A 26,982-nucleotide genomic window follows, 5' to 3' on the forward strand; every position below is an offset into this window, starting at 1 on the left:
CCTTGTGCATTCATTTTCTCATGCAATCCTTAATTATACAAGGTAGGTCCTATCATTAGCCCCAATATAAGGATATGAAAACTAAGACTTAGAAGTAACTTGCCCAAGGTCACGAAGATAGCAAGTAACTGAGCTGGGCACCAAAGCTCTGCTTTCAACCAGTAGACCAAGAGCAGCCTTGACAACTGTCCATGGCAAAGGCATTTCAGAATGCTCTTTGCTAGCTCCCCTGCAACAGTGCTCTGCATACAAGGCAGGGCATCGCGTGCTGGGGTGCGAAGGTACAGCGGATGGGGGAAGTTCACCGTCTTTCTCTTGTCCCCCAGCACTGCCATCCTCCTGGCCTGAGAACCCAGCAACATCGCAGTGTCCACTCATGTCCTTGGGGCTCTGCCTGCTTTCTCACAGTTTCTCCTGTTCTCCACTCACTCCAGCCAGTGCCCAGTTAATGGTATAAATGAGCTTCTGGGATGGTGGGTTCCACCTCCAGCCCAGACTGGAACCCAGCCATCCAGGGCTCTTTCAACTTCTCTGCTTGGTGATTGGGCAGCCTGAATTTCTAGGACACTTCATTTTTTGTTTTTTGAGACAAGGTCAAGCTCTGTCACCCAGCCTTGAGTGCAGTGACACAATCATGGCTCACTGCAGCCTCAACTTCCTGGGCTCAAGCAATCCTCCCACCTCAGCCTCCTGAGTAGCTGGGACTACAGGTGCACACTACCGCACCTGGCTAATTTTTAAAATTTATTGTAGAGATGAGATCTTGCCATGTTGCCCAGGCTGGTCTGGAACTCCTGGACTCAAGTGATCCACCTGTCCCGGCCTCCCAAAGTGCTGGGATTATAGGCGTGAGTCACCACATGCGGCCTTCAAATGTTTACAACTGTGTTTGCTGAATTTTTTTTTTTTTTTTTTTTTTTTTGAGACGGAGTCTTTCTCTGTCGCCCAGGCTGGAATGCAGTGGCGTGGTCTCAGCTCACTGCAAGCTCCGCCTCCCGGGTTCACGCCATTCTCCTGCCTCAGCCTCCCGAGTAGCTGGGACTACAGGCGCCTGATACCACGCCCGGCTAATTTTTTTTTTTTTGTATTTTTAGTAGAGGCGGGGTTTCACCATGTTAGCCAGGATGGTCTCGATCTCCTGACCTTGTGATCCACCTGCCTCGGCCTCCCAAAGTGCTAGGATTACAGGCGTGAGCCACCACGCCCAGCCTTGCTGAACTATTTTATATGGATGACTCATTACATGAATAACCAAATGAGATTCAATTTTGATACCTTCATAAAAGTTCCAAATGAGTTCACAAATACAAACTTTCTAAACCTGTGTTCCAGTTCTGTAAATCTGCCCCACACATTGTGATCCACCATCGTATCAGTGGCCGGTCCCCGAACCCACTCAGGCCAGTTCTCACTTTCTCCAGTCACGTCTCTCTCACTCTCAGTTCCCTGCCGCTGTACTTGTGTGTGGGTGAGCTAAGAACACTCAGCGTGAGATGCGTCCTCTTCGATGTTAAGTGTATAATATGTTACTGTGGACTGGAGGTGCAATGTGGTAGGGTAGATTTCTAGAGTTTATTCATTGTACTTAAATGAACCCTTATACCCATTGATTAATAACTCCCAATTTTCCCCTCCCCCAGGCCCCAGGTCACCTCCATTCCAGTCTTTGATTTTATGAATTTGACTATTTTAAACATCTCAGATAAGTAGAATTATAGGCCTGGTGTGGTGGCTTATGCTGGTAATCCCAGCATTTTGGGAGGCAGAGGCAAGCAAATCACTTGAGCCCAGGAATTTGAGACCAGCCTAGGCAACATGGCAAGACCCCATCTCTACAAAAAAATTAAAAAATAAAAATTAGTCTGGCATGGTGGTAGACACCTGTGGTCTCAACTACCTGGGTGGCTGAGGTGGGAGGATCACCTGAGCCTGAGAAGTCGAGGCTGCAACGAGCCGTAATATTGCCACTGCACTCCAGCCTGAGTGACAGGGTGAGACCCTGTCTCAAAAAAAAAAAAAAAAGTATAATTATGCAGTGTGTCTTCTTATGTGTCTGACATTTCACTTAACATAAGATCTTCAAAGTCTGTTCATATCACAGATTGCAGAGTTTCCTTCCTTTTTAAGACTAGATGAGATCCCATTGTATGTATGTACCACATTTTCTTTATCCATTCACCTGTTGACCGGATGTCCAGGTCAGTTTCACATCTTAGCGATTGTGAACAGTGCTGCAGTGAACAGAGGAGTGCACACATCTCTTTGAGATCCTGATTTCACGTCTTTTAGATATACATTTCCTCCAGTCCTACCAGCAGTTGTCAGCCCTGGCTGACCCTAGAATCACTTAGGGAGCTCTTCAAAAATGCTGAGGCTGGCCCCACCCCCAGGGACCTGACTCAGCCGGTCCAGTGGGACCCCTGTGGTGAGCTCCCCAGGAGATTTGCCAGGCAGCGGCCTCAAGAACCTTGCCCCCGTCCATCTCATGGCACAGTCTCCTTGCTTTTCCCCACAAGAACGATTTCCACTTCACAATCTTCATTTTCTCCTGCCCCCACTCCTGAGCTGCTGAGTTCTGTTGGAAAAATCCCACAGCGGGACCATAAACCCTCTGCAAGTCCAGACCACCCCCCTGCTGCCGGGCCCCCTCCAACTTCCCCTTGGTGATGGCGTTCCCCTGAAATGATGATGCCACAGGCTGCTCATCTTCCTATGGGTTTCATCTCAGGTGCCTCATTCTCAGCTGAAGACCTCTCTCCACCTCCCTCAGTCACTCCAGAGAAATTCCCCAACTGCCTCCTTCCCCACTCTCAAGTTTCTTTCATCTCTTCCCATCCACTTAAGCCATGTGACAACCCCCTCCCCCAGCCCCCATCCCCCACTGCCAGAAGTGGGTCTCCCTTCCAGGTGCAGGCCCCTCCCCGTGCTGCCCCTGCTCCCCTTCTCTCCTTCCCCATCCTCAGGCAGCCTCAGCCTGGGCATTTCCATTCCTTCTTTCCCTCGGTCTATAAGCACCACTAAGTCCTATGTTTAAAAAAAAAAAAATCCTAAAAAAGAAAGAGAGAGAGAGAGAAGAGAGAAGAATTCAGAAGACAGAAGCAGAGAGATGGCAGTGAGAGAAGGTCTCAGCTCAACGCTGAAGCTGGAGAGGGAAAAGAAATGGATTCCCCCTGGACCCCCAGAAGGAAAACCAGCCCTACACCTTGATTTTTGTCCAGTGAGACCCACTGTGGACTTCTGACCCCCAGAATTATCAGATAATAAGTTTATGTTGTTGTAAACAAACAAACAAACAAAATTTGCTGACTCGATTTCTCCATCAAGCTATCGCTACATCTTCTCCCTACGTGTCTAGTCCTGAGCTAAGCCACCGTGCCCAGCTGTCAGCTGGAGATTTCCCTCTGCCTCTCCTAGCACCTTGAACTGAGCTGGTCTGCGGCCACACTCACCTGCCACCCCAACCTGCTCCCTGTCCTGGGCCCTTGTGCAGGTCACTGCACTCCAGCAGGGGCTGCATGAAGCCTAACGTCACACATCAGCATCACTCAGACTTCATGTTCCCAAATCTAAGGTGGAAATGCATCATGCTCCTTCCGTCTGCTGAATAAACCCATCATCCCTCTCTATTACACTATTAATTCTTTGTTTTACCTATCATTAGGCTTTCAGTAAATAAATAAATGAAGCCAAAATAATTACCTTTATCCATAAGTAATCAGAATGTGTTTAGTGTTTAGTAAATAGTTTGTTTTCTAATTTTCCTTTAATTAGCAGTGAAAGAATTCAAATGAATTCCTTATCTGGCAGATAAAAAATTAGATTCAGCTTTCGCTCTTACACATATATCCAAATTTTAATGTACACAAGAAACACAATTCATAATTGTTCTGTGAGATAATATGTATCCAATACTAAACACATTTCTATATTTATCTTCTCACTCTCATCACAGCTTAATAAAATTATAATGATGACGTTTCAAAGTACCATTGCCTGATCCACATTGACACAGCATCCCTAGCTCCAAATCTCGGCTATTGCAAGGGGCCTGCTGCATCTCACTGCCTGACAGTCTATGCTGGATGCACTACAGGCAGCATTGGGGTCTGTTACCACTCATGCTTGTACCCCAGAAGCCAGCATAGCACTTAGGGCTGTGATAAAAAAAATTGTCACCGAATGCTGAGTAAATACATAAGGTCTTTGGGCATGTCTTACATTGTGTTCATACCAATACACATGATACTGTGGCTACATCACCTGTCCCAAAGGGAATGGGGCAATGGGGAGGCGGGGGCGGGGCGGAGGTGTGTCATGAAGCTGAGGGTGGGAGGGGCTGCAGCCATATTAAGGAATGAGCTGTAAAACAACCCAGATTCAGTTGGCAAACATGATTGCTTTAACCCAGACTATCCTGGTTGATTGAAGTTATCCAACAGAGTCAAATCCTTTCTCTAAACATCTAGAATGTCATAAATATGAGGCATTGCTTTCAATACAAAATATTCTTTGGAGGAACAATAAGATTTCTCCTGTGGGATTATGTTGAGACTTCTCAATCCTCTTTGGGAACTATAACGGCAGATGTTGGAGAGGGATTGGATATGCCACTCATGGCCGATACCAGTCATGGAATCTTAGACAAAGGCTATAAACAGCAGAAGAATGTTTAAAATGGCTTCAGTGATTCTCCTTCAGGCCAAAGGAATTACAACCATGTGTTCTCAGCAGAGAAGGCGTAGTATTCCGCTATGGTCACTTATTATCCTGTCAGTAGCTATATGGAACGTGGATAATGAGCAAAGTTGTTTTTTCTGTTCAGAACTGGGATTGTCCCCTGCAGATGTTACAGCCACATCAATGCCCAAGTGCAGTAGAAATCATTGTTCTTGGACTGAACATTCTGATGCTAGCTCCTATTTGGCAGGAGGAGAGGAAGAAGGGAAGAAAATAGGATTTGTGTTCTTGTGCCTGTATTACCCAATTTGGGAACTTACAGATCTGTTTAATTTCTATTGGGAGAGAGAATAAAGCATTTGAGGTTATTTTGGTTACTCTCTGCAGAAATCACACGCTACACCTAACAGATTCAACAATTTCATAGAGCCGTAGTCAAGCGCGTGAGTTACAATTTTATTCATTCCATTTATTCAGTGAGTCAGGCTCTGACAGGGGGTTGATTTGTTGTTTAATATTTGGGGGGATTATTTTGGTATAGCCATAACATGTTTACTTAAATACTGTGTGTTAAATGAGATGTTTTGGTTTGTTTTGATGGGTACTTATAAAGGCAATACACAGCATTTCACACTTAGCATCTTCCCGTCCTCAACATGGCACCAGGATTAGCGCAATTGACTGCCCTGTGTGTTTGGGAAGTGTCAGGTTTGTTTCACCCAGGGAAAGGCAGGACTAGAAGACAGGGTTACTCAAGGCAGAGCTGAGCTGAAGGGGATCTTCCCTAAACACTGGGTCCCAGTGCCATGCTAGGACCAAAGACTGTGGGTGGCAGCAAAGAGCCCGAAGGAGAAAATTGATTCTTCTTGCTTGTTTTGTGGGTCTTAGGGTGTTACCATAACAGCATGGATTCTTCCCTGTACTCAACAGAACATATGGGAAGCCTATAGTTAGCTCATCATTTCAACCCTTCCTCCCCCACACCCATCTCTCCCCCCTCCCCCGGGAATCTTCAATATGGGACCAATTTTTCTGTAGGTGAAAAAAAAAATTTAATTGGGATGAAACGTCCTCTTCTCCTGAACTGTAGACCAGCTGTGATATGTCCTGAACTTTGATTGGAGCTGAAATTGACCACTAAACTGCAATGTAGAAATTGTTCCTAGAAAGGCTGTAGAATTAGCTATGGCAGGAGAAGTGCCCTCACAACATCTGATTCCCGTGCCTGGCCACCCAAACAGAAATGGCTTTGGCCAAAGGCAACCACAAGATACTCTAACAAAAAGAAGGCACAAGGCAACTTTTAAGTCATGGTCCTAAATGCTAAAGCAGACCAAAACAGAATGTACTTCTCTAAAAAGAGGCAGGCATTTAAAAGTTTGTTTCGTATAGGAAATCATCACTTTGCCCTTCTAACCATCATGTCTGAGGGCCTTTACATCTGATTTTTGCAAATATAAATTAGATACTCAATAGTTATGCAGATGCCTGCTACATGCACGAAAAGTGACTGAAGATTCCTAGTATGGGTCTAGAATGGGTACTAGACAGCCTCGCTATGAAACGTTATTGCCCTCGGGTGTCATTTTAGTGTCTAAGTCATCTCTCAGATGGCACAAGTCCAACTCTAATGCACTAAAACAGAAGAAATCTATAAACACCTTCATGTATTTGATGAGTAAGTTGGGGTTTCTTTAACTGGCTGTTTATTCCTCTGTTCAGAACAACACATTAAAACAAGGAACCAACAACAGCAAGTCACTGACACTGTGCCAAGTTATTAAAGACTTTTGTTTTTGTAAAGTGGGCTGTTGTATTGGGAACATCTACGCTAGAGTCTCCAGGACCTACCCCTCCATTCCTGTGCAGTATCCTTTTGTTTTTGACTCACTGGATTGAGAATTGTGAGGTGGTTGGACAGTGTTATCTCTTTTGTAGAAAACTATTAAGAAAGACTGGTTTTAAGGGGAGGTTATCTAATTTGCGTTTCCATGGGTGTTAAATATACCCTTCCCACTCATTTATCTCTGTGTCCCTCCACATAATTGCAGATTTGGTTCTGTATGTCTTTCGGGTAATTTTTTGAATTTCACTTCCCACAAGTGGAATTATGTGTCACTCCTGTTAGAGACTGTTGGTGTTTGGGCAGAGAAAGGAGAGAAGAGGCAGAAGGCTCCACAAGTGAGGATTTTGTGAGGACTCCCTGGGAGAAGAAAAAAAAATGCACCTGGTGGAGAACAAAGCTCCTACATGTCGAAGGCAAAGACAGGGCCTTGCAGAGAACTTAGCACAGGCAGAGATAAAGCCGTGTAACCTGTGTGTCAGATATGAGCTTGAGAGTTATGCCCATTGCAAGCCTCTGATGTCACAAACCTGCCTGTTAAATGGCATTCTGTTAGAACCAACCACAACAAAAACAGTATCTCTTTGACACAGAGGACAGGAGAGAAGCTACCAAGTTTCCCTCAGAAAAAGGAATGAAAAATGGAAACTACAATGCTTACTAATTTAAGATACGTGAAACATCATTTGATATTCTCTTTATTTGTGTCATTTTTTTAAGATTTCATTTTAGTGAACATAAAATCCCTTAGTTGTATGTATTTCCTAAAGTGTGGGAGGGAGTTTAGGTGGCTGCCAGGTGTGACATTAAATAATATTGACTTACATCTTAAGAAAGGTTTTTGGTTTTTTTGTGTTTTCTATTTCAAACCTTCTGTTTAGGCTGAGCAGAAAACCTTGGGTTTGGTGGTAATATGTCCAACACCTCTCTAATACTTACTAATTCCCTATTTCAACAAACGGAGACCAGGCCTCAGACAAGAGGTCTTTAGGAGGCAACAATGTCCAGCTGGAATTTAATCGCATTGGTTGGTTGGTTGGTTGGTTGGTTGGTTTTTCCACTGTATTTACTTTTAGATTGCCTTCTATCTATGACAAGTGATCTCAATTTTCTAAGTAATGGAAGCTAGACAGGATCAAATTGGGCACAGGTCAGGTCGGCTACAAATGTATTCACTGTTCCAGGGGTGCTGGCTTGGAGGCAGTGAATTTGAGAAGAGGCAGGGTCCAGGGCATTTGACGAGGTTATTCATAGAGGTTCTCTGCCAAGGCTGTCCTCAGCACATTCTCTGTGCAAAGTGATGAACTAGATCCGTGTCAGTGACAAAGCAGAGGAATTGAGAGTTATCACTTGGGCCAGGAGGGCAGGGCAGTGTCCCAGAAAGGTGGCAGTAAACAGGCTGGGAGCCCCTACCCAGAAGAGGAGCTAGTGGACACACCTGGGGCCTCTCCCCCACCCTCATGCAGACAGTGTGAGAAGAACATATATACTGCTCACAGGTAAGCTATCAAGGATCTTCAAAAAGCAACTGTAATCCCAGCACATTGGGAGGCTGAGGTGGGCCGATCATTTGAGGTCAGGAGTTTGAGACCAGCCTGGCCAACATGGCGAAACCCTATCTCTACTAAAAATACAAAAATTAGGCCGGGCACGATGGCTCATGCCTGTAATCCCCGCACTTTGGGAGGCTGAGGAGGGCGGATCACGAGGTCAGGAGATCGAGACCATCTGGTTAACACAGTGAAACCCTGTCTCTACTAAAAATACAAAAAATTAGCCAGGCTTGGTGGCGGGTGCCTGTAATGCCAGCTACTTGGGAGGCTGAGGCAGGAGAATGGCATGAACTCCAGAGGTGGAGCTTGCAGTGAGCAGAGATCACACCACTAGTGGCACTCCAGCCTGGGCAACAGAGTGAGACTCTCTCTCAAAAAAAAAAAAAATACAAAAATTAGCTGGGCGTGGTGGCACACACCTGTAATCCCAGATACTCAGGAGGCTGAGGCAAGAGAATTGCCTGAATAGGCAGAGATTGCAGTGAGCCCAGATCGTGCCACCACACTCCAGCCTTGGTGACAGAGCGAGACTTCACCTAAAACAAAACAAAGCAAAATAAAACAAAAGAACAACAACAAAAAAAACAACATGAGCGTAAAACCAAGTCACAAAATGTTTGCACCATGCAATAAAGGCAAATAGACACAACAATACCCAAGGAAGCCAAGTGGGTGGAGAAAAATAACAAGCTATAGAAATAAGTAAAATCGTTATCAGGCAGAATCAAATATTACACCCACAAACAAAAGCCAAATAGAGACCTTAGAAATTAAAATGTTGTTTGGTTACAAGAAAACCTCGACAGATTGGCTAAATAGCAGAATGGATCATTGAAGAGCCACTTAGTAAGCTGGAAGATGAAGTTCGGGAATTCTCCCAGAAACCAGTGCAAATAGATAAGTAGACAAAAAATACAAAGGAATGCTTGAGAGCTGAGGAAGATAGAGCCAGGTATTTAAGTAGCCATCTAAGACACATTCTCGAAGAACATGGAGGAGAGAAAATAATCAGAGATATAATTGAAAAAAAATTCTATAGCTAAAAGAAAACTGAAAATAAAAAAAAAAAATACTGAAAGTGAAATACCCTACCTAATTCCCAAGTGTGCATATTATGTAAATGTCAGACATGATTAGCTAATTAAGGAGCTAGATATAATCTAATTTTGTAGCCAGAAAAACACATACACACACACGTAAAACTGTGAAATCTGAATAAGGCTTGTGGATTGTACCAATATCAATTTCCTGGTTATGATATTTGTGGCACACAGAATTCTAAGATGACCTTCAATGAATCTCACTCTTGTATAATCCCCTGCCCTTGAGTGTGGCAGAACCTGTGAATATGATGCTGTATCAATCCCATGATTATGTTATGTTACATGTTATGTTACATGAATTAAGGTCTCAACTCAACCTTAAAATATGAAGGTTATCCTGGTTGGGTCAAGCTCAATCAGGTGATCCCCTTAAAAAGGACACTGAACTCTTTCTGGTGAAAGAGATTGCAAAACTTGAGAGAGGCATTCCACTCGAGGTTTTCCATTGCTGGGATTGGAGATGGGGGTGCCATGTAGCAAGGAGCTGAGAAGGGACCTGGCTAACAGCAAATGAGGAAGCAGGAAAGCTCAGTCCTCTAACCACAAGGAACTGAATTGTGCCACAACCACACAAACATGAAAGAGAACCCCTGGCGTCTGATGAGAGTGCACCTCGATTTTAGCCTGTAAGACCTTGAGCAGAAGACCTCACCACGTGCACCCAGACTTCTGGCCTGCAGAGCTGTGTGTTAAATGGTGTTGTTATAAGCCACTAAATTTGTAGTCACTTGTTGCACAGTACTATAGTTTTAATATTTTCCCTCCAAAATTCATGTTAACACTTAATCTCCAATGTGACAGCATTGAGAGATGGGACCTTTTAGAGGTGATTGGGTTATAAGGGCTCTGTTCTTATGAATGGATTCATCCATTCGTGGATTCATGGTTAATAGGTTATCATGGAAGGGGGACAGGTGCCTTGATAATAAGAGAAAGAAAGACCTGAGAGAGCACATTGGCATACCCAACCCCCTCTCCATGGGCTATCCTATTCACCCTGGGGACTCTTCAGAGAGTCCTCACTAGCAAGAAGGCCCTCACCAGACGCAGCCCCTTGGCTCTGGACTTCTCAGCCTCCATAACTGTAAGAAATAAATTTCTTTTCCTTATAAATTATACTTGTAGTTTATAATTTTACATTATCATTCCAGATATCCTATCCTAAGCAACAGAAAATGGACTAATATGCACAGCAATAGAAAATGAATATTCTATTTTACCAGAGTTATGCCAGATATTAGCATTGAAGAAAAGTGGGTAAAAAATAGGCAGAATCTTTCTGTAGAATTTTTTTGCAACTTTCTATGGCCCTATAATTATTCCCTCTAAAAAAAATTATGTAAAAGGGAGATTGTGTATTCTTGTCAAATACATGTAAAACAGTGACAGAAATTGACTATGTGTTAAGCCTCAAGAACATTTTAAAATTTTCAGTAAGCAGAAATCATACAAATCTTAATCACTGACCACAATGCAGAAATTAATTAATAAAATATTGACAATGAAAAATAACAACAAAGGAAAAAATCAAATACACTTCTCAATAACTATTGAATTAAGAAAGAAAACAGACCAGGAGCAGAGGCTCACACCAATAATCCCAGTATTTGAGGAGGCCTGGGTGGGAGGATCACTTGAGCTCAGGAGTTTGAGACCATCTGGGTAACATGGTGAAACACTGTCTCCACAAAAAATACAATATAGCCAGCCGTGGTGGTGTGCACCTGTAGTTCCAGCTACTTGGGAGGCTGAGGGGGGAGGATCACTTGAACCCCGGAGGTCAAGGTTGCAGTGAGACATGATTATGCCACTGCACACCAGCCTGGGCAACAGAGTAAGACCCTGTCTCAAGACCAACAAAACAAAATTAAACAAAAAATAAAAAGAAGGAAAACAACTGCAAGCTATTTAAAAATGGGCAATAACAAGAGCACCATGATGTGTCTATGTATAGTGGCATTCTGAGGGAGTAGCCTTAACTACATTTACAAGAAAACAGGAAAGACTGGAAATAATTGAGTTATGTTTTCACCTTGAGAAGCCAGAAAAAGAAAATCAAAATAAGCTCAAGAAAGGAATTAGTAAACATGAAAGCATACATTTACGAGATCAAAAGCAAACAACAGCAACAAAAATGTAGAGTTGGTAAACAGAGCAAAGGCGTGTAAACATTCAAAATGTCAAAGGACAGGATGTGACTTGAAGAGCCTTAAAAAAGAGAACTGTATTAAAACACCAACATTTTACAAATCCATGTAAAACAAATGGTTTCCTCTAAAAATAAAAATGATCAAAATTAGAAAAAGGAAAAAAAATGGAAGTACCATACAGACCAATCTCCATAAAAATAAATGGAAAAGACATGCCAAGATTTGCACCCGAAAACAGCCCCAGGTCCAGGAGCTTTCCTGGCAAATTCTATAGGTATTTGCAATTTATATAAGTGGTGTCAGAAGATAGAAAAGGAGAGAAAGCTGCCTTCAACTGAAAGCTAAAATAATAATTGCAGAAGTTTAAAAACTAAATGACTGCAAGTAAGATAATTGCATAGCGAATTCTGAATGTATCGAAAGCATAATACCTCATAACAAGTAGAGTTTGTCCCAAGAATGCTAGAATGGCTAAAGTTTAGAAAATCCATTGATTTACCTTATTATATTAACAGATTAATATAGAAAAACATAAGATCATCTCAATAAAGACCAGAACATTATTTGCTGTAATGTCACTCCAGACCTACAACCATAGCACAAACTCAGAATTATTTAATAAGCTCAAGCAAAGGAAGTCCTCAGCAAGACATGAAATCCTGAAGCCATTAAATAAAAATTTCATTCATTTTACTCTGTTATAATATGCAGGGCTTTTATATGATGTGTACCACACCAACGCAAGATGTTAACAGTAAGGGAAATTGTGGAGATAAGCGGGAGAGTGGGTATACAGGAACTCTGAACTTTCCATTCAATTTTTCTGTAAACCTAAAACTGCTCTAAGAAATAAAGTTTATAAGCAAAGAGGAACAAAAAGCAACAAATTAGATAAAACACTTGAAATACATTTGACACAGAGAAGATTCCAAGATGGACGAATAGGAACAGCTCTAGTCTGCAGCTCCCAACGTGAGCGATGCAGAAGACGGGTGATTTATACATTTCCCACTGAGTTACTGGGTTGATCTCACTGGGGCTTGTCAGACAGTGGGTGCAGCCCACAGAGCAGGGTGGGGCATTGCCTCACCCAGGAAGCACAAGGGGTCAGGAAATTCCCTTTCCTAGCAAAGGGAAGCTGTGACAGATGTTACCTGGAAAATCGGGACACTCCCACCATAATACTGCGCTTTTCCAATGGCCTTAGCAAACAGCACACCAGGAGATTATATCCCGCGCATGGCTCAGAGGGTCCCACGCCCACAGAGCCTCGGTCACTGCTAGCATAGCAGTCTGAGATCAAACTGCAAGGCGGCAGCGAGGCTGGGAGAGGGGCGTCCACCATTGCTGAGGCTTGAGTAGGTAAACAAAGCATTGGGAAGCTCAAACTGAGTGGAGCCCACCACAGCTCAAGGAGGCCGGCCTGCCTCTGTAGACTTCACCTCTGGGGGCAGGGCATAGCCAAACAAAATGTAGCAGAAACTTCTGCAGACTTAAACGTCCCTGTCTGACAGCTTTGAAGAGAGTAGTGGTTCTCCCAGCATGGAGTTTGAGATCTGAGAACAGACAGACTGCCTCCTCAAGTGGGTCCCTGACCCCTGAGTAGCCTCACTGGGAGACACCTACCAGTAGGGGCCGACCGACATCTCATACAGCCAGATGCCCCTCTGAGACGAAGCTTCCAGAGGAAGGATCAGGCAACAACATTTGCCGTTCTGCAATATTTGCTGTTCTGCAGCCTCCACTGGTGATACCCAGGCAAACAGCATCCGGAGTGGACCTCCAGCAAACTCCAACAGACCTGCAGCTGAGGGTCCCAGACTGTTAGAAGGAAAACTAACAAACAGAAAGGACATCCACAACAAAACTCCATCTGTATGCCACCATCATCAAAGACCAAAGGTAGATAAAATCACAAAGATGGGGAGAAACCAGAGCAGAAAAGCTGAAAATTCTAAAAATCAGAGTGCCTCTTCTCCTCCAAAGGAAAGCAGCTCCTCGGCAGCAATGGAACAAAGCTGGACGGAGAATGGCTTTGACGAGTTGAGAGAAGAAGGCTTCAGACAATCAGTAATAACAAACTTCTCTGAGCTAAAGGAGAATGTTCGAACCCATCACAAAGAAGCTAAAAACCTTGAAAAAAGATTAGATGAATGGCTAACTAGATTTAATAAACAGAGTAGAGAAGTCCTTAAATGACCTGATGGAGCTGAAAACCATGGCACGGGAACTACATGACACATGCACAAGCTTCAGTAGCCGATTCGATCAACTGGAAGAAAGGGTATCAGTGATTGAAGATCAAATGAATGAAATGAAGCAAGAATAGAAGTTTAGAGAAAAAAGAGTAAAAAGAAATAACAAAGCCTCCAAGAAATATGGGACTATGTGAAAAGAACAAATCTACGTCTGATTGGTGTACCTGAAAGAGACAGGGAGAATGGAACCAACTTGGAAAACACTCTTCAGGATATTATCCATGAGAACTTCCCCAACCTAGTGAGGCAGGCCAACATTCAAATTCAGGAAATACAGAGAACGCCACAAAGATACTCCTCGAGAAGAGCAACTCCAAGACACATAATTGTCAGATTCACCAAAGTTGAAATGAAGGAAAAAATGTTAAGGGCAGCCAGAGAGAAATGTTGGATTACCCACAAAGGGAAGCCCATCAGACTAACAGCAGATCTCTCGGCAGAAACTCTACAAGCCAGAAGAGAGTAGGGGGCCAATATTCAACATTCTTAAAGAATTTTCAACACAGAATTACACATCCAGCCAAACTAAGCTTCATAAGTGAAGGAGAAATAAAATACTTTACAGAAAAACAAATACTGAGAGATTTTCTCACCATCAGGCCTGCCTTACAAGAGCTCCTGAAGGAAGCACTAAACACAGAAAGGAACAACCGGCACCAGCCACTGCAAAAACATGTCAAATTGTAAAGACCATCAATGCCAGGAAGAAACTGCATCAACTAATGAGCAAACATCAAACATCATAATGACAGGATCAAACTCACACATAACAATATTGACTTTAAATGTAAATGGGCTAAATGTTCCAATTAAAAGACACAGACTGGCAAATTGGATAAAGAGTCAAGACCCATCAGTGTGCTGTATTCAGGAGACACATCTCAAGTGCAGAGTCACACGTAGGCTCAAAACAAAGGGATGAAGGAAGATCTACCAAGCAAATGGAAAACAAAAAAAAAGCAGGGGTTGCAATCCTAGTCTCTGATAAAACAGACTTTAAACCAACAAAGATCAAAAGAGACAAAGAAGGCCATTACATAATGGTAAAGGGATCAATTCAACAAGAAGAGCTAACTATCCTAAATATATATGCACCCAATACTGGAGCACCCAGATTCATAAAGCAAGTCCTGAGTGACCCTACAAAGAGACTTAGACTCCCACACAATAATTATGGGAGACTGTAATGCCCCACTGTCAACATTAGACAGATCCATGAGACAGAAAGTCAACAAGGATATCCAGGAATTGAACTCAGCTCTGCACCAAGCGGACCTAATAGACACCTACAGAACTCTCCAGCCCAAATCAACAGAATATACATTCTTCTCAGCACCACATCACACTTATTGCAAAATTGACCACATAGTTGGAAGTAAAGCACTCCTCAGCAAATGTAAAAGAATAGAAATTATAACAAACTGTCTCTCAGACCACAGTGCAATCAAACTAGAACTCAGGATTAAGAATCTCACTCAAAACAGCTCAACTACATGGAACCTGAACAACCTGCTCCTGAATGACTACTGGGTACATAACGAAATGAAGGCAGAAATAAAGACGTTCTTTGAAACCAATGAGAACAAAGACACATCATACCAGAATCTCTGGGACACATTTAAAGCAGTGTGTAGAGGGAAATTTATAGCACTAAATGCCCACAAGAGAAAGCAAGGAAGATCTAAAATCAATACCCTAACATCACAATTAAAAGAACTAGAGAAGCAAGAGCAAACACATTAAAAAGCTAGCAGAAGGGGCAAGAAATAACTAAGATCAGAGCAGAACCGAAGGAGATAGAGACACAAAAAACCCTTCAAAAAAATCAATGAATCCAGGAGCTGGCTTTTTGAAAAGATCAACAAAATTGATAGACCACTAGCAAGACTAATAAAGAAGAAAAGAGAGAAGAAACAAATAGATGCAATAAAAAATGATCAAGGGGATATCACCACCGATCCCACAGAAATACAAACTGCCATCAGAGAATACTATAAACGTCTCTATGCAAATAAACTAGAAAATCTAGAAGAAATGGATAAACTCCTGGACACATACACTCTCCCAAGACTAAACCAAGAAGAAGTTGAATCCCTGAATAGACCAATAACAGGCTCTGAAATTGAGGCAATAATTAATAGCTTACCAACCAAAAAAAGTCCAGGACCAGATGGATTCACAGCCGAATTCTACCAGAGGTACAAAGAGTAGCTGGTACCATTCCTTCAGAAACAATTCCAATCAATAGAAAAAGGGGGAATCCTCCCTAAATCTTTTTATGAGGCCAACATCATCATAATACCAAAGCCAGGAAGAGACACAACAAAAAAGAGAATTTTAGACCAATATCCCTGATGAACACTCATGCAAAAATCCTCAATAAAATGCTGGCAAACCTAAACCAGCAGCACATCAAAAAGCTTATTCACCATGATCAAGTTGGCTTCATCCCTGGGATGCAAGGCTGGTTCAACATATGCAAATCAATAAACATAATCCATCATATAAACAGAACCAAAGACAAAAACCACATGATTATCTCAATAGATGCAGGAAAGGCCTTCGACAAAATTCAACAGCCCTTCATGCTAAAAACGCTCAATAAACTAGGTATTGATGGGACGTATCTCAAAATAATAAGAGCTATTTATGACAAACCCACAGCCAATATCATACTGAAAGGGCAAAAACTGGAAGCTTTCCCTTTGAAAACTGGCACAAGACAGGGATGCCCTCTCTCACCACTCCTATTCAACATAGTGTTGGAAGTTCTGGCCAGGGCAATCAGGCAGGAGAAAGACATAAAGGGTATTCAATTAGGAAAAGAGGAAGTCAAATTGTCCCTGTTTGCAGATGACATGATTTTATATTTAGAAAACCCCATCATCTCAGCCCAAAATCTCCTTAAGCTGATAAGCAACTTCAGCAAAATCTCAGGATACAAAATCAATGTGCAAAAATCACAAGCATTCCTATACATCAATAACACAAACAGTGAGCCAAATCATGAGTGAACTCCCATTCACAATTGCTTCAAAGAGAATACCTAGGAATCCAACTTACGAGGTATTTGTGAAGGAACTCTTCAAGGAGAACTACAAACCACTGCTCAATGAAATAAAAGAGGACACAAACAAATGGAAGAACATTCCATGCTCATGGATAGGAAGAATCAATATTGTGAAAATGGCCATACTGCCCAGGGTAATTTATAGATTCAATGCCATCCCCATCAAGCTACCAATGACTTTCTTCACAGAATTGGAAAAAAACTACTTTAAATTTCATATGGAACCAAAAAAGAGCCTGCATCACCACGACAATCCTAAGCCAAAAGATCAAAGCTGGAGGCATCACGCTACCTAACTTCGAACTATACTACAAGTAACCAAAACAGCATGGTACTGGTACCAAAACAGAGATATAGACCAATGGAACAGAATAGAGCCCTCGGAAATAATACCACACATCTACAACCATCTGATCTTTGACAAACCTGACAAAAACAAGAAATGGGGAAAGGATTCCCTATTTCATAAATGGTGATAGGAAAACTGGCTAGCCATATGTAGAAAGCTGAAATGGATCTCTTCCTTACACCTTATACAAAAATTAATTCAAGATGGATTAAAGACTAAAATATTAGACCTAAAACCATAAAAACCCCAGAAGAAAACCTAGGCAATACCCTTCAGGCCATAGGCATGGGCAAGGACTTCATGACTAAAACACCAAAAGCAATGGCAACAAAAGCCAAAATTGACAAATGGGATCTAATCAAACTAAGGAGCTTCTGCACAACAAAAGAAACTACCATCAGAGTGAACAGGCAACCTACAGAATGGGAGAAAAATTTTACAATCTACCCATCTGACAAAGGGCTAATATCCTGATTCTACAAAGAGCTTAAACAAATTTACAAGAAAAAAATCAAACAACCCCATCAAAAAGTGGGCAAAGGATGTGAACAGACACTTCTCAAAGGAAGACATTTATGCAGCCAACAGACACATGAAAAAATGCTCATCATCACTGGCCATCAGAGAAATGCAAATCAAACCACAATGAGATACCATCTCACACCAGTTAAAATGGCGATCATTAAAAAGTCAGGAAACAACAGGTGCTGGAGAGGATGTGGAGAAATAGGAACACTTTTACACTGTTGGTGGGACTGTAAACTAGTTCAACCATTGTGGAAAACAGTGTGGCAATTCCTCAAGGATGTAGAACTATAAATACCATTTGACCCAGCCATCCTATTACTGGGCATATACCCAAAGGATTATAAATCGTGCTGCTATACAGACACATGCACAAGTATGTTTATTGCGGCACTATTCACAATAGCAAAGACTTGGAACCAACCCAAATGTCCATCAATGACAGACTAGATTAAGAAAATGTGGCACATATACACCATGGAATACTATGCAGCCATAAAAAAGGATGCATTCATGTCCTTTGTAGGGACATGGATGAAGCTGGAAAACATCATTCTGAGCAAACTATCGCAAGGACAGAAAACCAAACACTGCATGTTCTCACTCACAGGTGGGAATTGAACAATGTGAACACCTGGACACAGGGTGGGGACCGTCACACACCAGGGCCTGTCATGGGGTGGGGGGAGGGGGGAGAGATAGCATTAGGAGATATACCTAATATAAATGACAAGTTAACAGGTGCAGCAAACCAACATGGCACATGCATACATATGTAACAAACCTGCACGTTGTGCACATGTACCCTAGAACTTAAAGTATAATAATAATAATAAAAATTTTTTAAAAAAGAAATATATTTGACACAAAAGCTTAACACCTTAATATAAAAAGAAATCAGGACCAAGCATGGTAGCTTATGCCTCTAATCCCAGCACAGGAGGACCTCTTGAGGCCAGGAGTTCAAGACCAGCCTGGGCAACATAGCTAGATCCCATCTCTGCAAAAAAAAAAATTTAAAAATTAGTTGAGTGTGGTGGCATGCTCCTGTAGTTCTCACTACATAGGAGAATCACTTGAGACTAAGAGTTTGAGGCTGCAGTGAGCTATGATGGCACCACTGCACTCCAGCCTGGGCAACAGAGCTAGATCCTGTCTCTTAAAAAGAAAAGAAAAAGAAAATGAGGATATATACTCTCTATAATAATATTCCAATTGTACTGGAGGTCCTATCCAGTGCAATAAGATGGGAAAAATATAAATTTTGGAAATGACATAAAAGAATTATCACTTTTATGAATGATATAATTTTCCATTTAGAAAAATCCAGAAGAGAATCAACTGAAACATTATTAGAACTTTCTTTTTATTTTACAGAATATTTATTTATTTATTATTAGAAGTTTAGCTGGGTTGCCAAGTAGAAGACTCATATGTAGAAATCAATAGCTTTCTCATGCATCTGCCAAAACCAATCTAAAAGTGCAATTAAAACATTCAAAATAGCCATAGAATATCACAATAGCCAATAGAATATCAAAATATACAGGAATAAACATGGAAAAGAAACACATCAGACCCATGTGAGGAAAATTATAAACTTTACTGAAGGACACAAAGTAAATTCAAACAAAGGGGAAGATACAGTATAAAGGTGTGGGTTTTCCCATAAATTAAAAGCTAAATTTGGGGAAATGCCTATCACATTGGCAGTGTTATTTTTGTTGTTGTTTGTTTGTTTACTTTACAAGCTTATTCTAAAATTCATGTACAGAAAAAAATTCAAGATAAACAAGAAAATGGTGGTATGGAATGATGGGGACATTGTCAGTCTATAGAAAGGAAATAGAGGAGGCCACTGCATGGGAAAAGATACTCAACTTCACTAATAAATAGAGAAATGCAAAATAAGAAAATAACAAGGTACCTTTTTTCCCCTTAAATATCCTGAAATATTTAAATGATAATGTGAGAGGGGATAAAACAGAAATTCACAGATACGGTTGGTAGGAGTTCAATTGGTCCAGTCTTTTTCAAAGCCAATGCATTATTTCTCAACGCTTTGTGCATTACTGTCAACCAAGCACTAACAAAGCAACTTTTCAGAGTCTATCTACTCCAGAGGTGCAGGGAAACATGTATCCAGAGAGGCTGATCAAGCATGCTCATGTACCACTGTGTCTAACAGCAAAAACACTAGAAATGATTCAAATGTCTATTAAGATAATTATTTAAAACAGAGTGAATTTGTATTTGGGAATATAGGCAGCGATTTTTTAAAAAATCAGTCTATTCTTATAACACTGCAAGAATTCCAAGACACATTATTAAGTATCAAAAGAAAGCTGTAGAAGGCCAGGTGCGGTGGCTCATGCCTGTAATCCCAGCATTTTGGGAGGCCGAGGTGGGAGGATCACTTGGGGCCAGGAATTCAAGACCAGCCTGGCCAAGAAGGTGAGACCTCATCTCTACTAAAAATACAAAAATTAGCCCAGCGTGGTGGTGCACACCTGTAATCCCAGCTACCGGGAAGGCTGAGGCAGGAGAATCGCCTGAACCCAGAAGGCAGAGGTTGCAATGAGTCGAGATGGTGCCACTGCACTCCAGCCTGGGTGACAGAGACTGTCTCAAAACAAAACAAAACAAAAGTTGTAGAATATTTTGCACTGTGTAACATAGTAATGTTGAAAATTTTATGTCTTATGCACATGTATATGATTGTAAATGCAGATTAAAAACAAGTAGTTAACTTACTTCTGAGGACATACAGGATTGGAGATGTGGTGAAATCAAGGAGGACTTTTGTTTCCTCTGTATGGTTTGAAATTTCAAAATGAAAATGTGACCGTATATTAAGGATGTTCTTTTTAAAACTCCCCAAAAGTAAATGTGGCCATCTGAAAAGTTTATTTACACATGCGTATGTCATCACATATTCATTTCACAAGGATTTGAATGTTTTTTGACCTTACAAAAATCATAAAAGTACTTTAAAAATTAAATAGTAGTGCTGGATCAGAAAACATATACTTTTAGGATGTCTGATGAAATACCAGTATTACAAAATTCATCAAAAATCTTCTGGGAGGATTAGGACTCCAGTGAAGAAACAACCTTTTTGTCAACAGTGCACCTTACTTTGGGCTTCTTTTTCAAAACCTCTGTATAGCTTCTCTCAGGAAGAAATGTAAAAGCATTCCATATCTCTTTATAGCATCGTGGAAAGCGTCTGAAGCTTGAGACCACCACGGCTTCTTTATACACGTATGATATTTGGTTATTTGAAAAGCCATCAAGACAAGATGGAACATAGTCACATGCCCAGAGATTAAAATTTCTTGAAACATGTTGCCTCTTATCTGGAGAGATCTTCTTACGTCCCAGGCCCTGGAGAGAAGAATTACAGGATTAGAAGGAAAATATTCAAGGTCACGTAGTTCTTTTTTTTTTTTTTTGAGACAGAGTCTTGCTCTGTCACCCAGGCCGGAGTTAAGTGGCATGATCTCAGCTCACTGCAACCTCTGCCTCCCGGGTTCAAGTAATTCTCATGCCTTAGCCTCCTGAGTAGCTGTAACTACAGGTGGATGCCACCACGCCTGGCTAAGTTTTTGTATTTTTAGTAGAGACGGGGTTTTGCCACGTTGCCCAGGTTGGTTTTGAACTCCTAAGCTCAGGCAATCTGCCCGCCTCAGCCTCCCAAAGTGCTAGGATTACAGGCGTGAGCCACCGTGCCCAGCCTCAGTCACATAGTTCTGAGGTCTTTCTTAAAATCAGTTACCTGACATGTATATGTTCAAATGCACACTATGACGACTGTCTCAAGGTCTCCTTTAACAACCTGTTGAAGCTTATGAATTGACACTCGCAAAACCCTGGCAGGGTTCTGTTATTGTCCTCACAGTCTTCTGGTGCCACCAAGGGGCCTGCACTTTTAGAGACATGGAAAGAAGAACCAGAGACAATCCAGCCAGAAACAGACTGTTAGCCAGCCTCAACCCTAGGGACCCAGGTAGGTTCCCTTCACTCCCAACACCTCCGACCCTCCCTGCTCCCCAGCACTGAGCTGCCCCCCAGCACTCAGTGGGACCAATGATGATTCTTTCTCTGAAAAGTCTGAGGAGGCTGAATTCTTTCCCAACCCTAAGGACTCCCTGAAGGACCCAGCACCTTTGGGTCCTGGCCCACAGGCTTCCTCATTCACTCTCAGCACCTTATGTGTGAACCTGATAATTACTGTGTACTCAAAATTGTACATTGTTTGTTCACAACTAGATGAAAACTAAGAAAGAAAACACTATACTGACATGAGTGACTGACAGGAAATGGACATTACGTTACATAGACTTCACGTCAGTAAAGTGAGGTTTCTGTGATGAAGGGTCAGTGTCAGATTCGCAGCAGGAGATGCAAGCCACATTCCAATTAGAGTAATTTGAGGACAGTCTATAAAGGGACTGTCTACATACATGTGGGTATGTGTAGGGACACCCCAAGGGGCTGTGCAATGGCTCCAGGACTGAGGGGACTGGGGAGGAATGTACTCCACATAGATCAGCCCCCGGAACCAGAGTAGGGAGAAGAGGAGAGTGGCACTGGAGGGACAAGTGTATGACGCGGGGCACAATGTCCAAGTCGGCTTCTAAAGAATGACTTGAGGATACTCCAGCAAATTGAAAAACAAGTAAAAGAAAGGCATGATGAAAATAGGGGAAAGAGCTTCAAGGAAAGTAGCAAGTAAAATTTATGATGAAATCTAAATGCTTGCTAATAATGTGACTATGAAATGTATTGAATTGTACAAATTCACAAAATGGAAAGGAGGGAGGGAAACAGAAAGAAAAGAATCTGCAACCGAAATTCCGGGATTTCAACTTGATTAGGGAAATCAGGGCCACATCTCTGAGCTCCCAGCTGAAGTCCAGGAATGGCACCTACAGGACTTGGGGGAATACAACCTGGCCACCAACACAGCAGCCCTGGAACAGGAAGTGAGTGAGATAAAGCATGCTGGAAGACTTACCTTATTCTTGGGGAAAAGCTACAGTTATTAATTTTTATACATAGAGTAATATAGTGTTAATATGATTATTAAATATTTGTACTTGAGGGCAAGTACTTGTAGAATATCAATATCAATATCAATAGAAGTCAGAGTGAGCAAATAAATTCAATCAATCTAGCAAAGTCAGGAGAGGAAGAAAAAAAGAAAAATATAAGCATAATAAATAGGAAACATAAAAGTGAGATGGCAGAAATAAAACCAAAAGCATAAATTGTCATAATAATGTGAATGGGCTAAATTCTCACATAAAGAAATAGATTCTTTGATTTTTTTTAAAACTCTGCTGCATTCTATTTATAATAGAAGACAAATGCAAAGCAAAATGACTACGAATTATGGAGACAAAGGAATGGCCCATAACATAAAGAACAAACATTGGCAAAAAGAGAGTAATAGTGACAATGCCAGTATCATAATGTAGATAGAATTTATGGCTAAAGGCATTAACGCATATAAAGAGAAACACTTCATATTGATAAATGGCAAAAGCCACCATGAAAATAAAACAACAAAAATTTTTGATGCAGAAAGATAAGGTATTAAACTATAGAAGGCAAAAAAAAACTTTAGAAACCCAAGAATAATCTTAGAAGCAGAAATTGACAGATCAATACAAAAATTAAGACAAGGATATGAAAGATTTAAATAATTCACAGTTCTAAATTAATAAATACAAAGAACTTTGTAACCAACAGGGGGGAATATATATTATTTGTAAACAGCCACGACATACTTGTTAAAGTTAATCACACACAAGACAACAAAGATAATCTCATAATTCAAAAAGTGAGAATCTTAGATTATACTCTGAAATTTACCATAACCCATAAAACTAGATATTAGCAATGAATAGATTATTTCTAAAATTTTTAACCATATAGATAATTCAAAACATTCTTCCAATTTTTTTAGGAAAGGGAAAAATTAAAAATTAAATCATAGGCTATTTGAAAGCAAATAATAATGAGACCTTAATCGGAAAAACCTTTGGGATGTAGTCAAACCAATAATCTAAAGACTACTTATAGTTTTAATAAATTATTAACAAAAACAATTGCAAGTATGTCAACTAAACATTCAACTGAAAAAAATTTAAAGGAACAACAAAATAAGACTATTTTGAGAGATGTTATACCGTACATTTGAAATGAATTACATAAATTTTAGGCAAATACGTATCAGCAAAATCTACCCAAGAAGAGATAAAGAGTTTGAATAGATTAATAATCAAGAAAGAAAGAAAAAGTCATAAAAAACTTACTCTAAAAAATATACCAAACCCAAGTTATTTCATAGGCAAATTCCGTCTAACCTCCATTAAACTGAAAACCTCCATTAAACTGAAAATCCAAAAGTTATATAAGCTATTCCAGAACATAGAGAAAGTTGGAAAGCTTCCAAGGCTTTCTAGAAGGCTATCATAACCTTGGCAAAATACAAGTGGTAGAATCCTGTTTATATCATTAACAAATATACATTTATGTGTGTACATTTGCATGTAACCTTGGCAAAATACAAGTGGTAGAATCCTGTTTATATCATTAACAAATATACATTTATGTGTGTACATTTGCATGTAACCTTGGCAAAATACAAGTGGTAGAATCCTGTTTATATCATTAACAAATATACATTTATGTGTGTACATTTGCATGTAACCTTGGCAAAATACAAGTGGTAGAATCCTGTTTATATCATTAACAAATATACATTTATGTGTGTACATTTGCATGTAACCTTGGCAAAATACAAGTGGTAGAATCCTGTTTATATCATTAACAAATATACATTTATGTGTGTACATTTGCATGTAACCTTGGCAAAATACAAGTGGTAGAATCCTGTTTATATCATTAACAAATATACATTTATGTGTGTACATTTGCATGTAACCTTGGCAAAATACAAGTGGTAGAATCCTGTTTATATCATTAACAAATATACATTTATGTGTGTACATTTGCTTGTGAATTGGAAAAATTCTCAAATTTTACCCACAAAACCATTACTAGCAGTGAATCGTCACGGTCAGACTGTGAGGAAGGAAAATAAGGGTGTGAATTTATTTTTAATTTTATACAATTCTGTATTATTCCAGTTTTTTAAAGGACATATGTTGCTTTGGTTATTTAAAAAACAATATTAAGCACCCCATTTACAGAGGCAGGCAAAGTGGGTATTCTGGTCTTGTTTTCAACATTCTGCCAGAAGAAAACCACATTTTTGGGGTTAAGGCACTTCTATTTAGTTAAGACATTGTAGTCTAGAAGAAAGAGGGATTTGGGGCAAGTTGTTTAACTTTACTGGATCTCAATTTGCTCATCTCTAAATTGAGATGATAAGTGTAATTAGCCCGTAGGATTGTTGTGAGGATTGAATACAATAATACGAGATGTTGGTATATGGCAGATGCTTTATAAATGGTGGGCCATTAATAACATCTTCATTATCATGGACTTTCAGGTTCCATGAGGATTTGCAGGTATCACTTGATACAGGTTTCTATCTAATAGGTTTCCCTGTGCTGTGCAGTCTGGTAGCCCCTAGCCACATGTAGCCACTGGGCACTTGATATGTGAGTTGTCTACGTTGAGATGTTACATAAGTGTAAAACACAAACTGTATTTTAAAGACTTGGTTTGGAAGGAAGAATGTAAAATATCTCATTAATTTTTTATATTGATTACATGTTGAATGGTCAATTTGGAGAATTATTGGGCTAAATAAATTATTTTTGTTTGCTTGAGATAGGATCTCACTCTGACACCCAGGCTGGAGTGCAGTGTTCGTGATCATAGCTCACTGCAGCCTTGAACTCCTGAGCTCAAGTGAACCTCCCGCCTCAATCTTCTGAGTAGCTGGGACAACAGGCATGCACCACCACACCTGGTTGATTTTTTAATGTTTTGTCGACACGGGGTCTTACTATGTAGCCCAGGCTGGTCTCAAGCTCCTGACCTCAAGTGATCCTCCCACCTCAGCCTCCCAAACTGCTGGGATTTCAGGGCTGAGCCACTGCTCCCAGCCAATAAAATATATTATTAAAGTAAATTTCACCTGTTTCTTTGTACTTAATGTAACCACTAAAACATTTAAAATTATGCATACAGTTTACACTACATTTCTATCACACAGTGCTGTGTGAACCACCACTGTATCAGACTTCATGTTCTCCAGTGATGGGGAACTCACCACCTGTAGAGAAAAGGCAACTCCAGTTACAAGGAAATCCTTCCTTATATTATGTAAGCTCCTCCTCCTTCTGACCTTTCCTCGTGGATCCTGGTTCTGCCATCCAGAGATAAGCATAGCAGTCCCTCCTTTCCATGGCAGATCCTCACAAGAAAGCTAGCAAAAGAGACAATTTATGGGAAGGCACTTGCAGAAGGATGAAGCGCACATACACCTAGGCAGAACACTGGTGTAGGTCTTGAAAGCGGCGTGGAATTCTGAGAGCTTTGAACATTGTTTTTTAATCTGTTATGAGTCTTGTTTAAGACCTCGCTTTGTTTTGACCTTGTTCCAGTTTTGAGGCCAATCCTCTATCTTCAACACACCCCAGAAAATCAAGATCCCTTGTGTTGTTCCCTGTTTTATTATAATTTGTAAACAAATACTCACGGAGTCAAGGTAGCATCCAGAGTTCTCCAAGCTGTGCCGATTGTCATGCACGGAGAAGGGGAACTGGTTATTCACTGCTTGCTGGAAAAGTGGGATGGAAGGGAAAGAGCACACATTAGAACCCTGCATGCTTTCAGAACTGGGATCGGGTGATGTGGAAGGAAGATGGATGAGGCAAAGCGACCTCTAAGAAAGACAATGAAACCTGGCCCCAGAGATGGAGCAGACACAGGAGGGGGAGGATATCCACGTGCTCATCAGCGCCCGGCTTTGAAACCCCACCTTATTTCCAGCTTCCCGAAAGTCATAAAAATTCTCTTTCAAAACACCTTATTTGGATGCAAGGATGGAAAAGTGTACAGGCTCATGGAGCCAAAAACTGGGAAGGACTTTTGAGGCCGTGTAGACCAACTCTGTCATCTGGCCAGTAAGGGTCCCAGGAGATGAGAGCCCTGACCCAAGGCCTCGGGGGGACCCTGGCAGGTATGAAATGGACCCTGGCTTCTCCTTTGTGCCACTGCAGGGCCTTGAAGTTGCTCAGGAATTGGCCGGGGAGGCAGGAGGTGCATGTTAATGAGCTGTGGGCTGGAAGGGGGTGTTGCTTCTTGTTCATGGAGGAGCCTAACTTGATTGTCCATAGCAGGAAGTAGTTCCTGCTGGAGAGCACTAGGGTATGGGGTGGGGATACTACCAACCCTTAGGGGTCCAAGGATAGTAAATGCGCAGTTTCTTACAAGGAAGAATTGTTTGGCCCAACGTGCCAGAGGTGCT

At 41.1% G+C, this 26,982-nt stretch overlaps 1 protein-coding gene across 3 annotated transcripts in view; it reads right to left on the bottom strand.

Annotated features, from left to right (window-relative positions):
* TEX36 (testis expressed 36) overlaps nucleotides 1-26,982 on the bottom strand; it is a 107,386-nt gene that overhangs the window by 59,065 nt on the left and 21,339 nt on the right. For 2 of the 3 annotated variants that reach the window (XM_004050253.5, XM_055353001.2), the window contains exons 3-4: nucleotides 26,212-26,292; nucleotides 20,417-20,915 (exon numbers count right to left, since the gene is read on the bottom strand). In XM_004050253.5, coding sequence (XP_004050301.2) covers nucleotides 20,619-20,915; nucleotides 26,212-26,292 — 378 coding nt within the window. In that variant the 3' untranslated portion in view covers nucleotides 20,417-20,618. Of the gene's footprint in view, nucleotides 1-20,416; nucleotides 20,916-26,211; nucleotides 26,293-26,982 lie in introns of those variants that run through there. The other variant, XM_019035106.4, reaches the window with a different exon arrangement.

The sequence above is a fragment of the Gorilla gorilla genome, chromosome 8, assembly GCF_029281585.2.
Source record: "Gorilla gorilla gorilla isolate KB3781 chromosome 8, NHGRI_mGorGor1-v2.1_pri, whole genome shotgun sequence".
In the NCBI taxonomy this organism is placed as follows: Eukaryota; Metazoa; Chordata; class Mammalia; order Primates; family Hominidae; genus Gorilla; species Gorilla gorilla.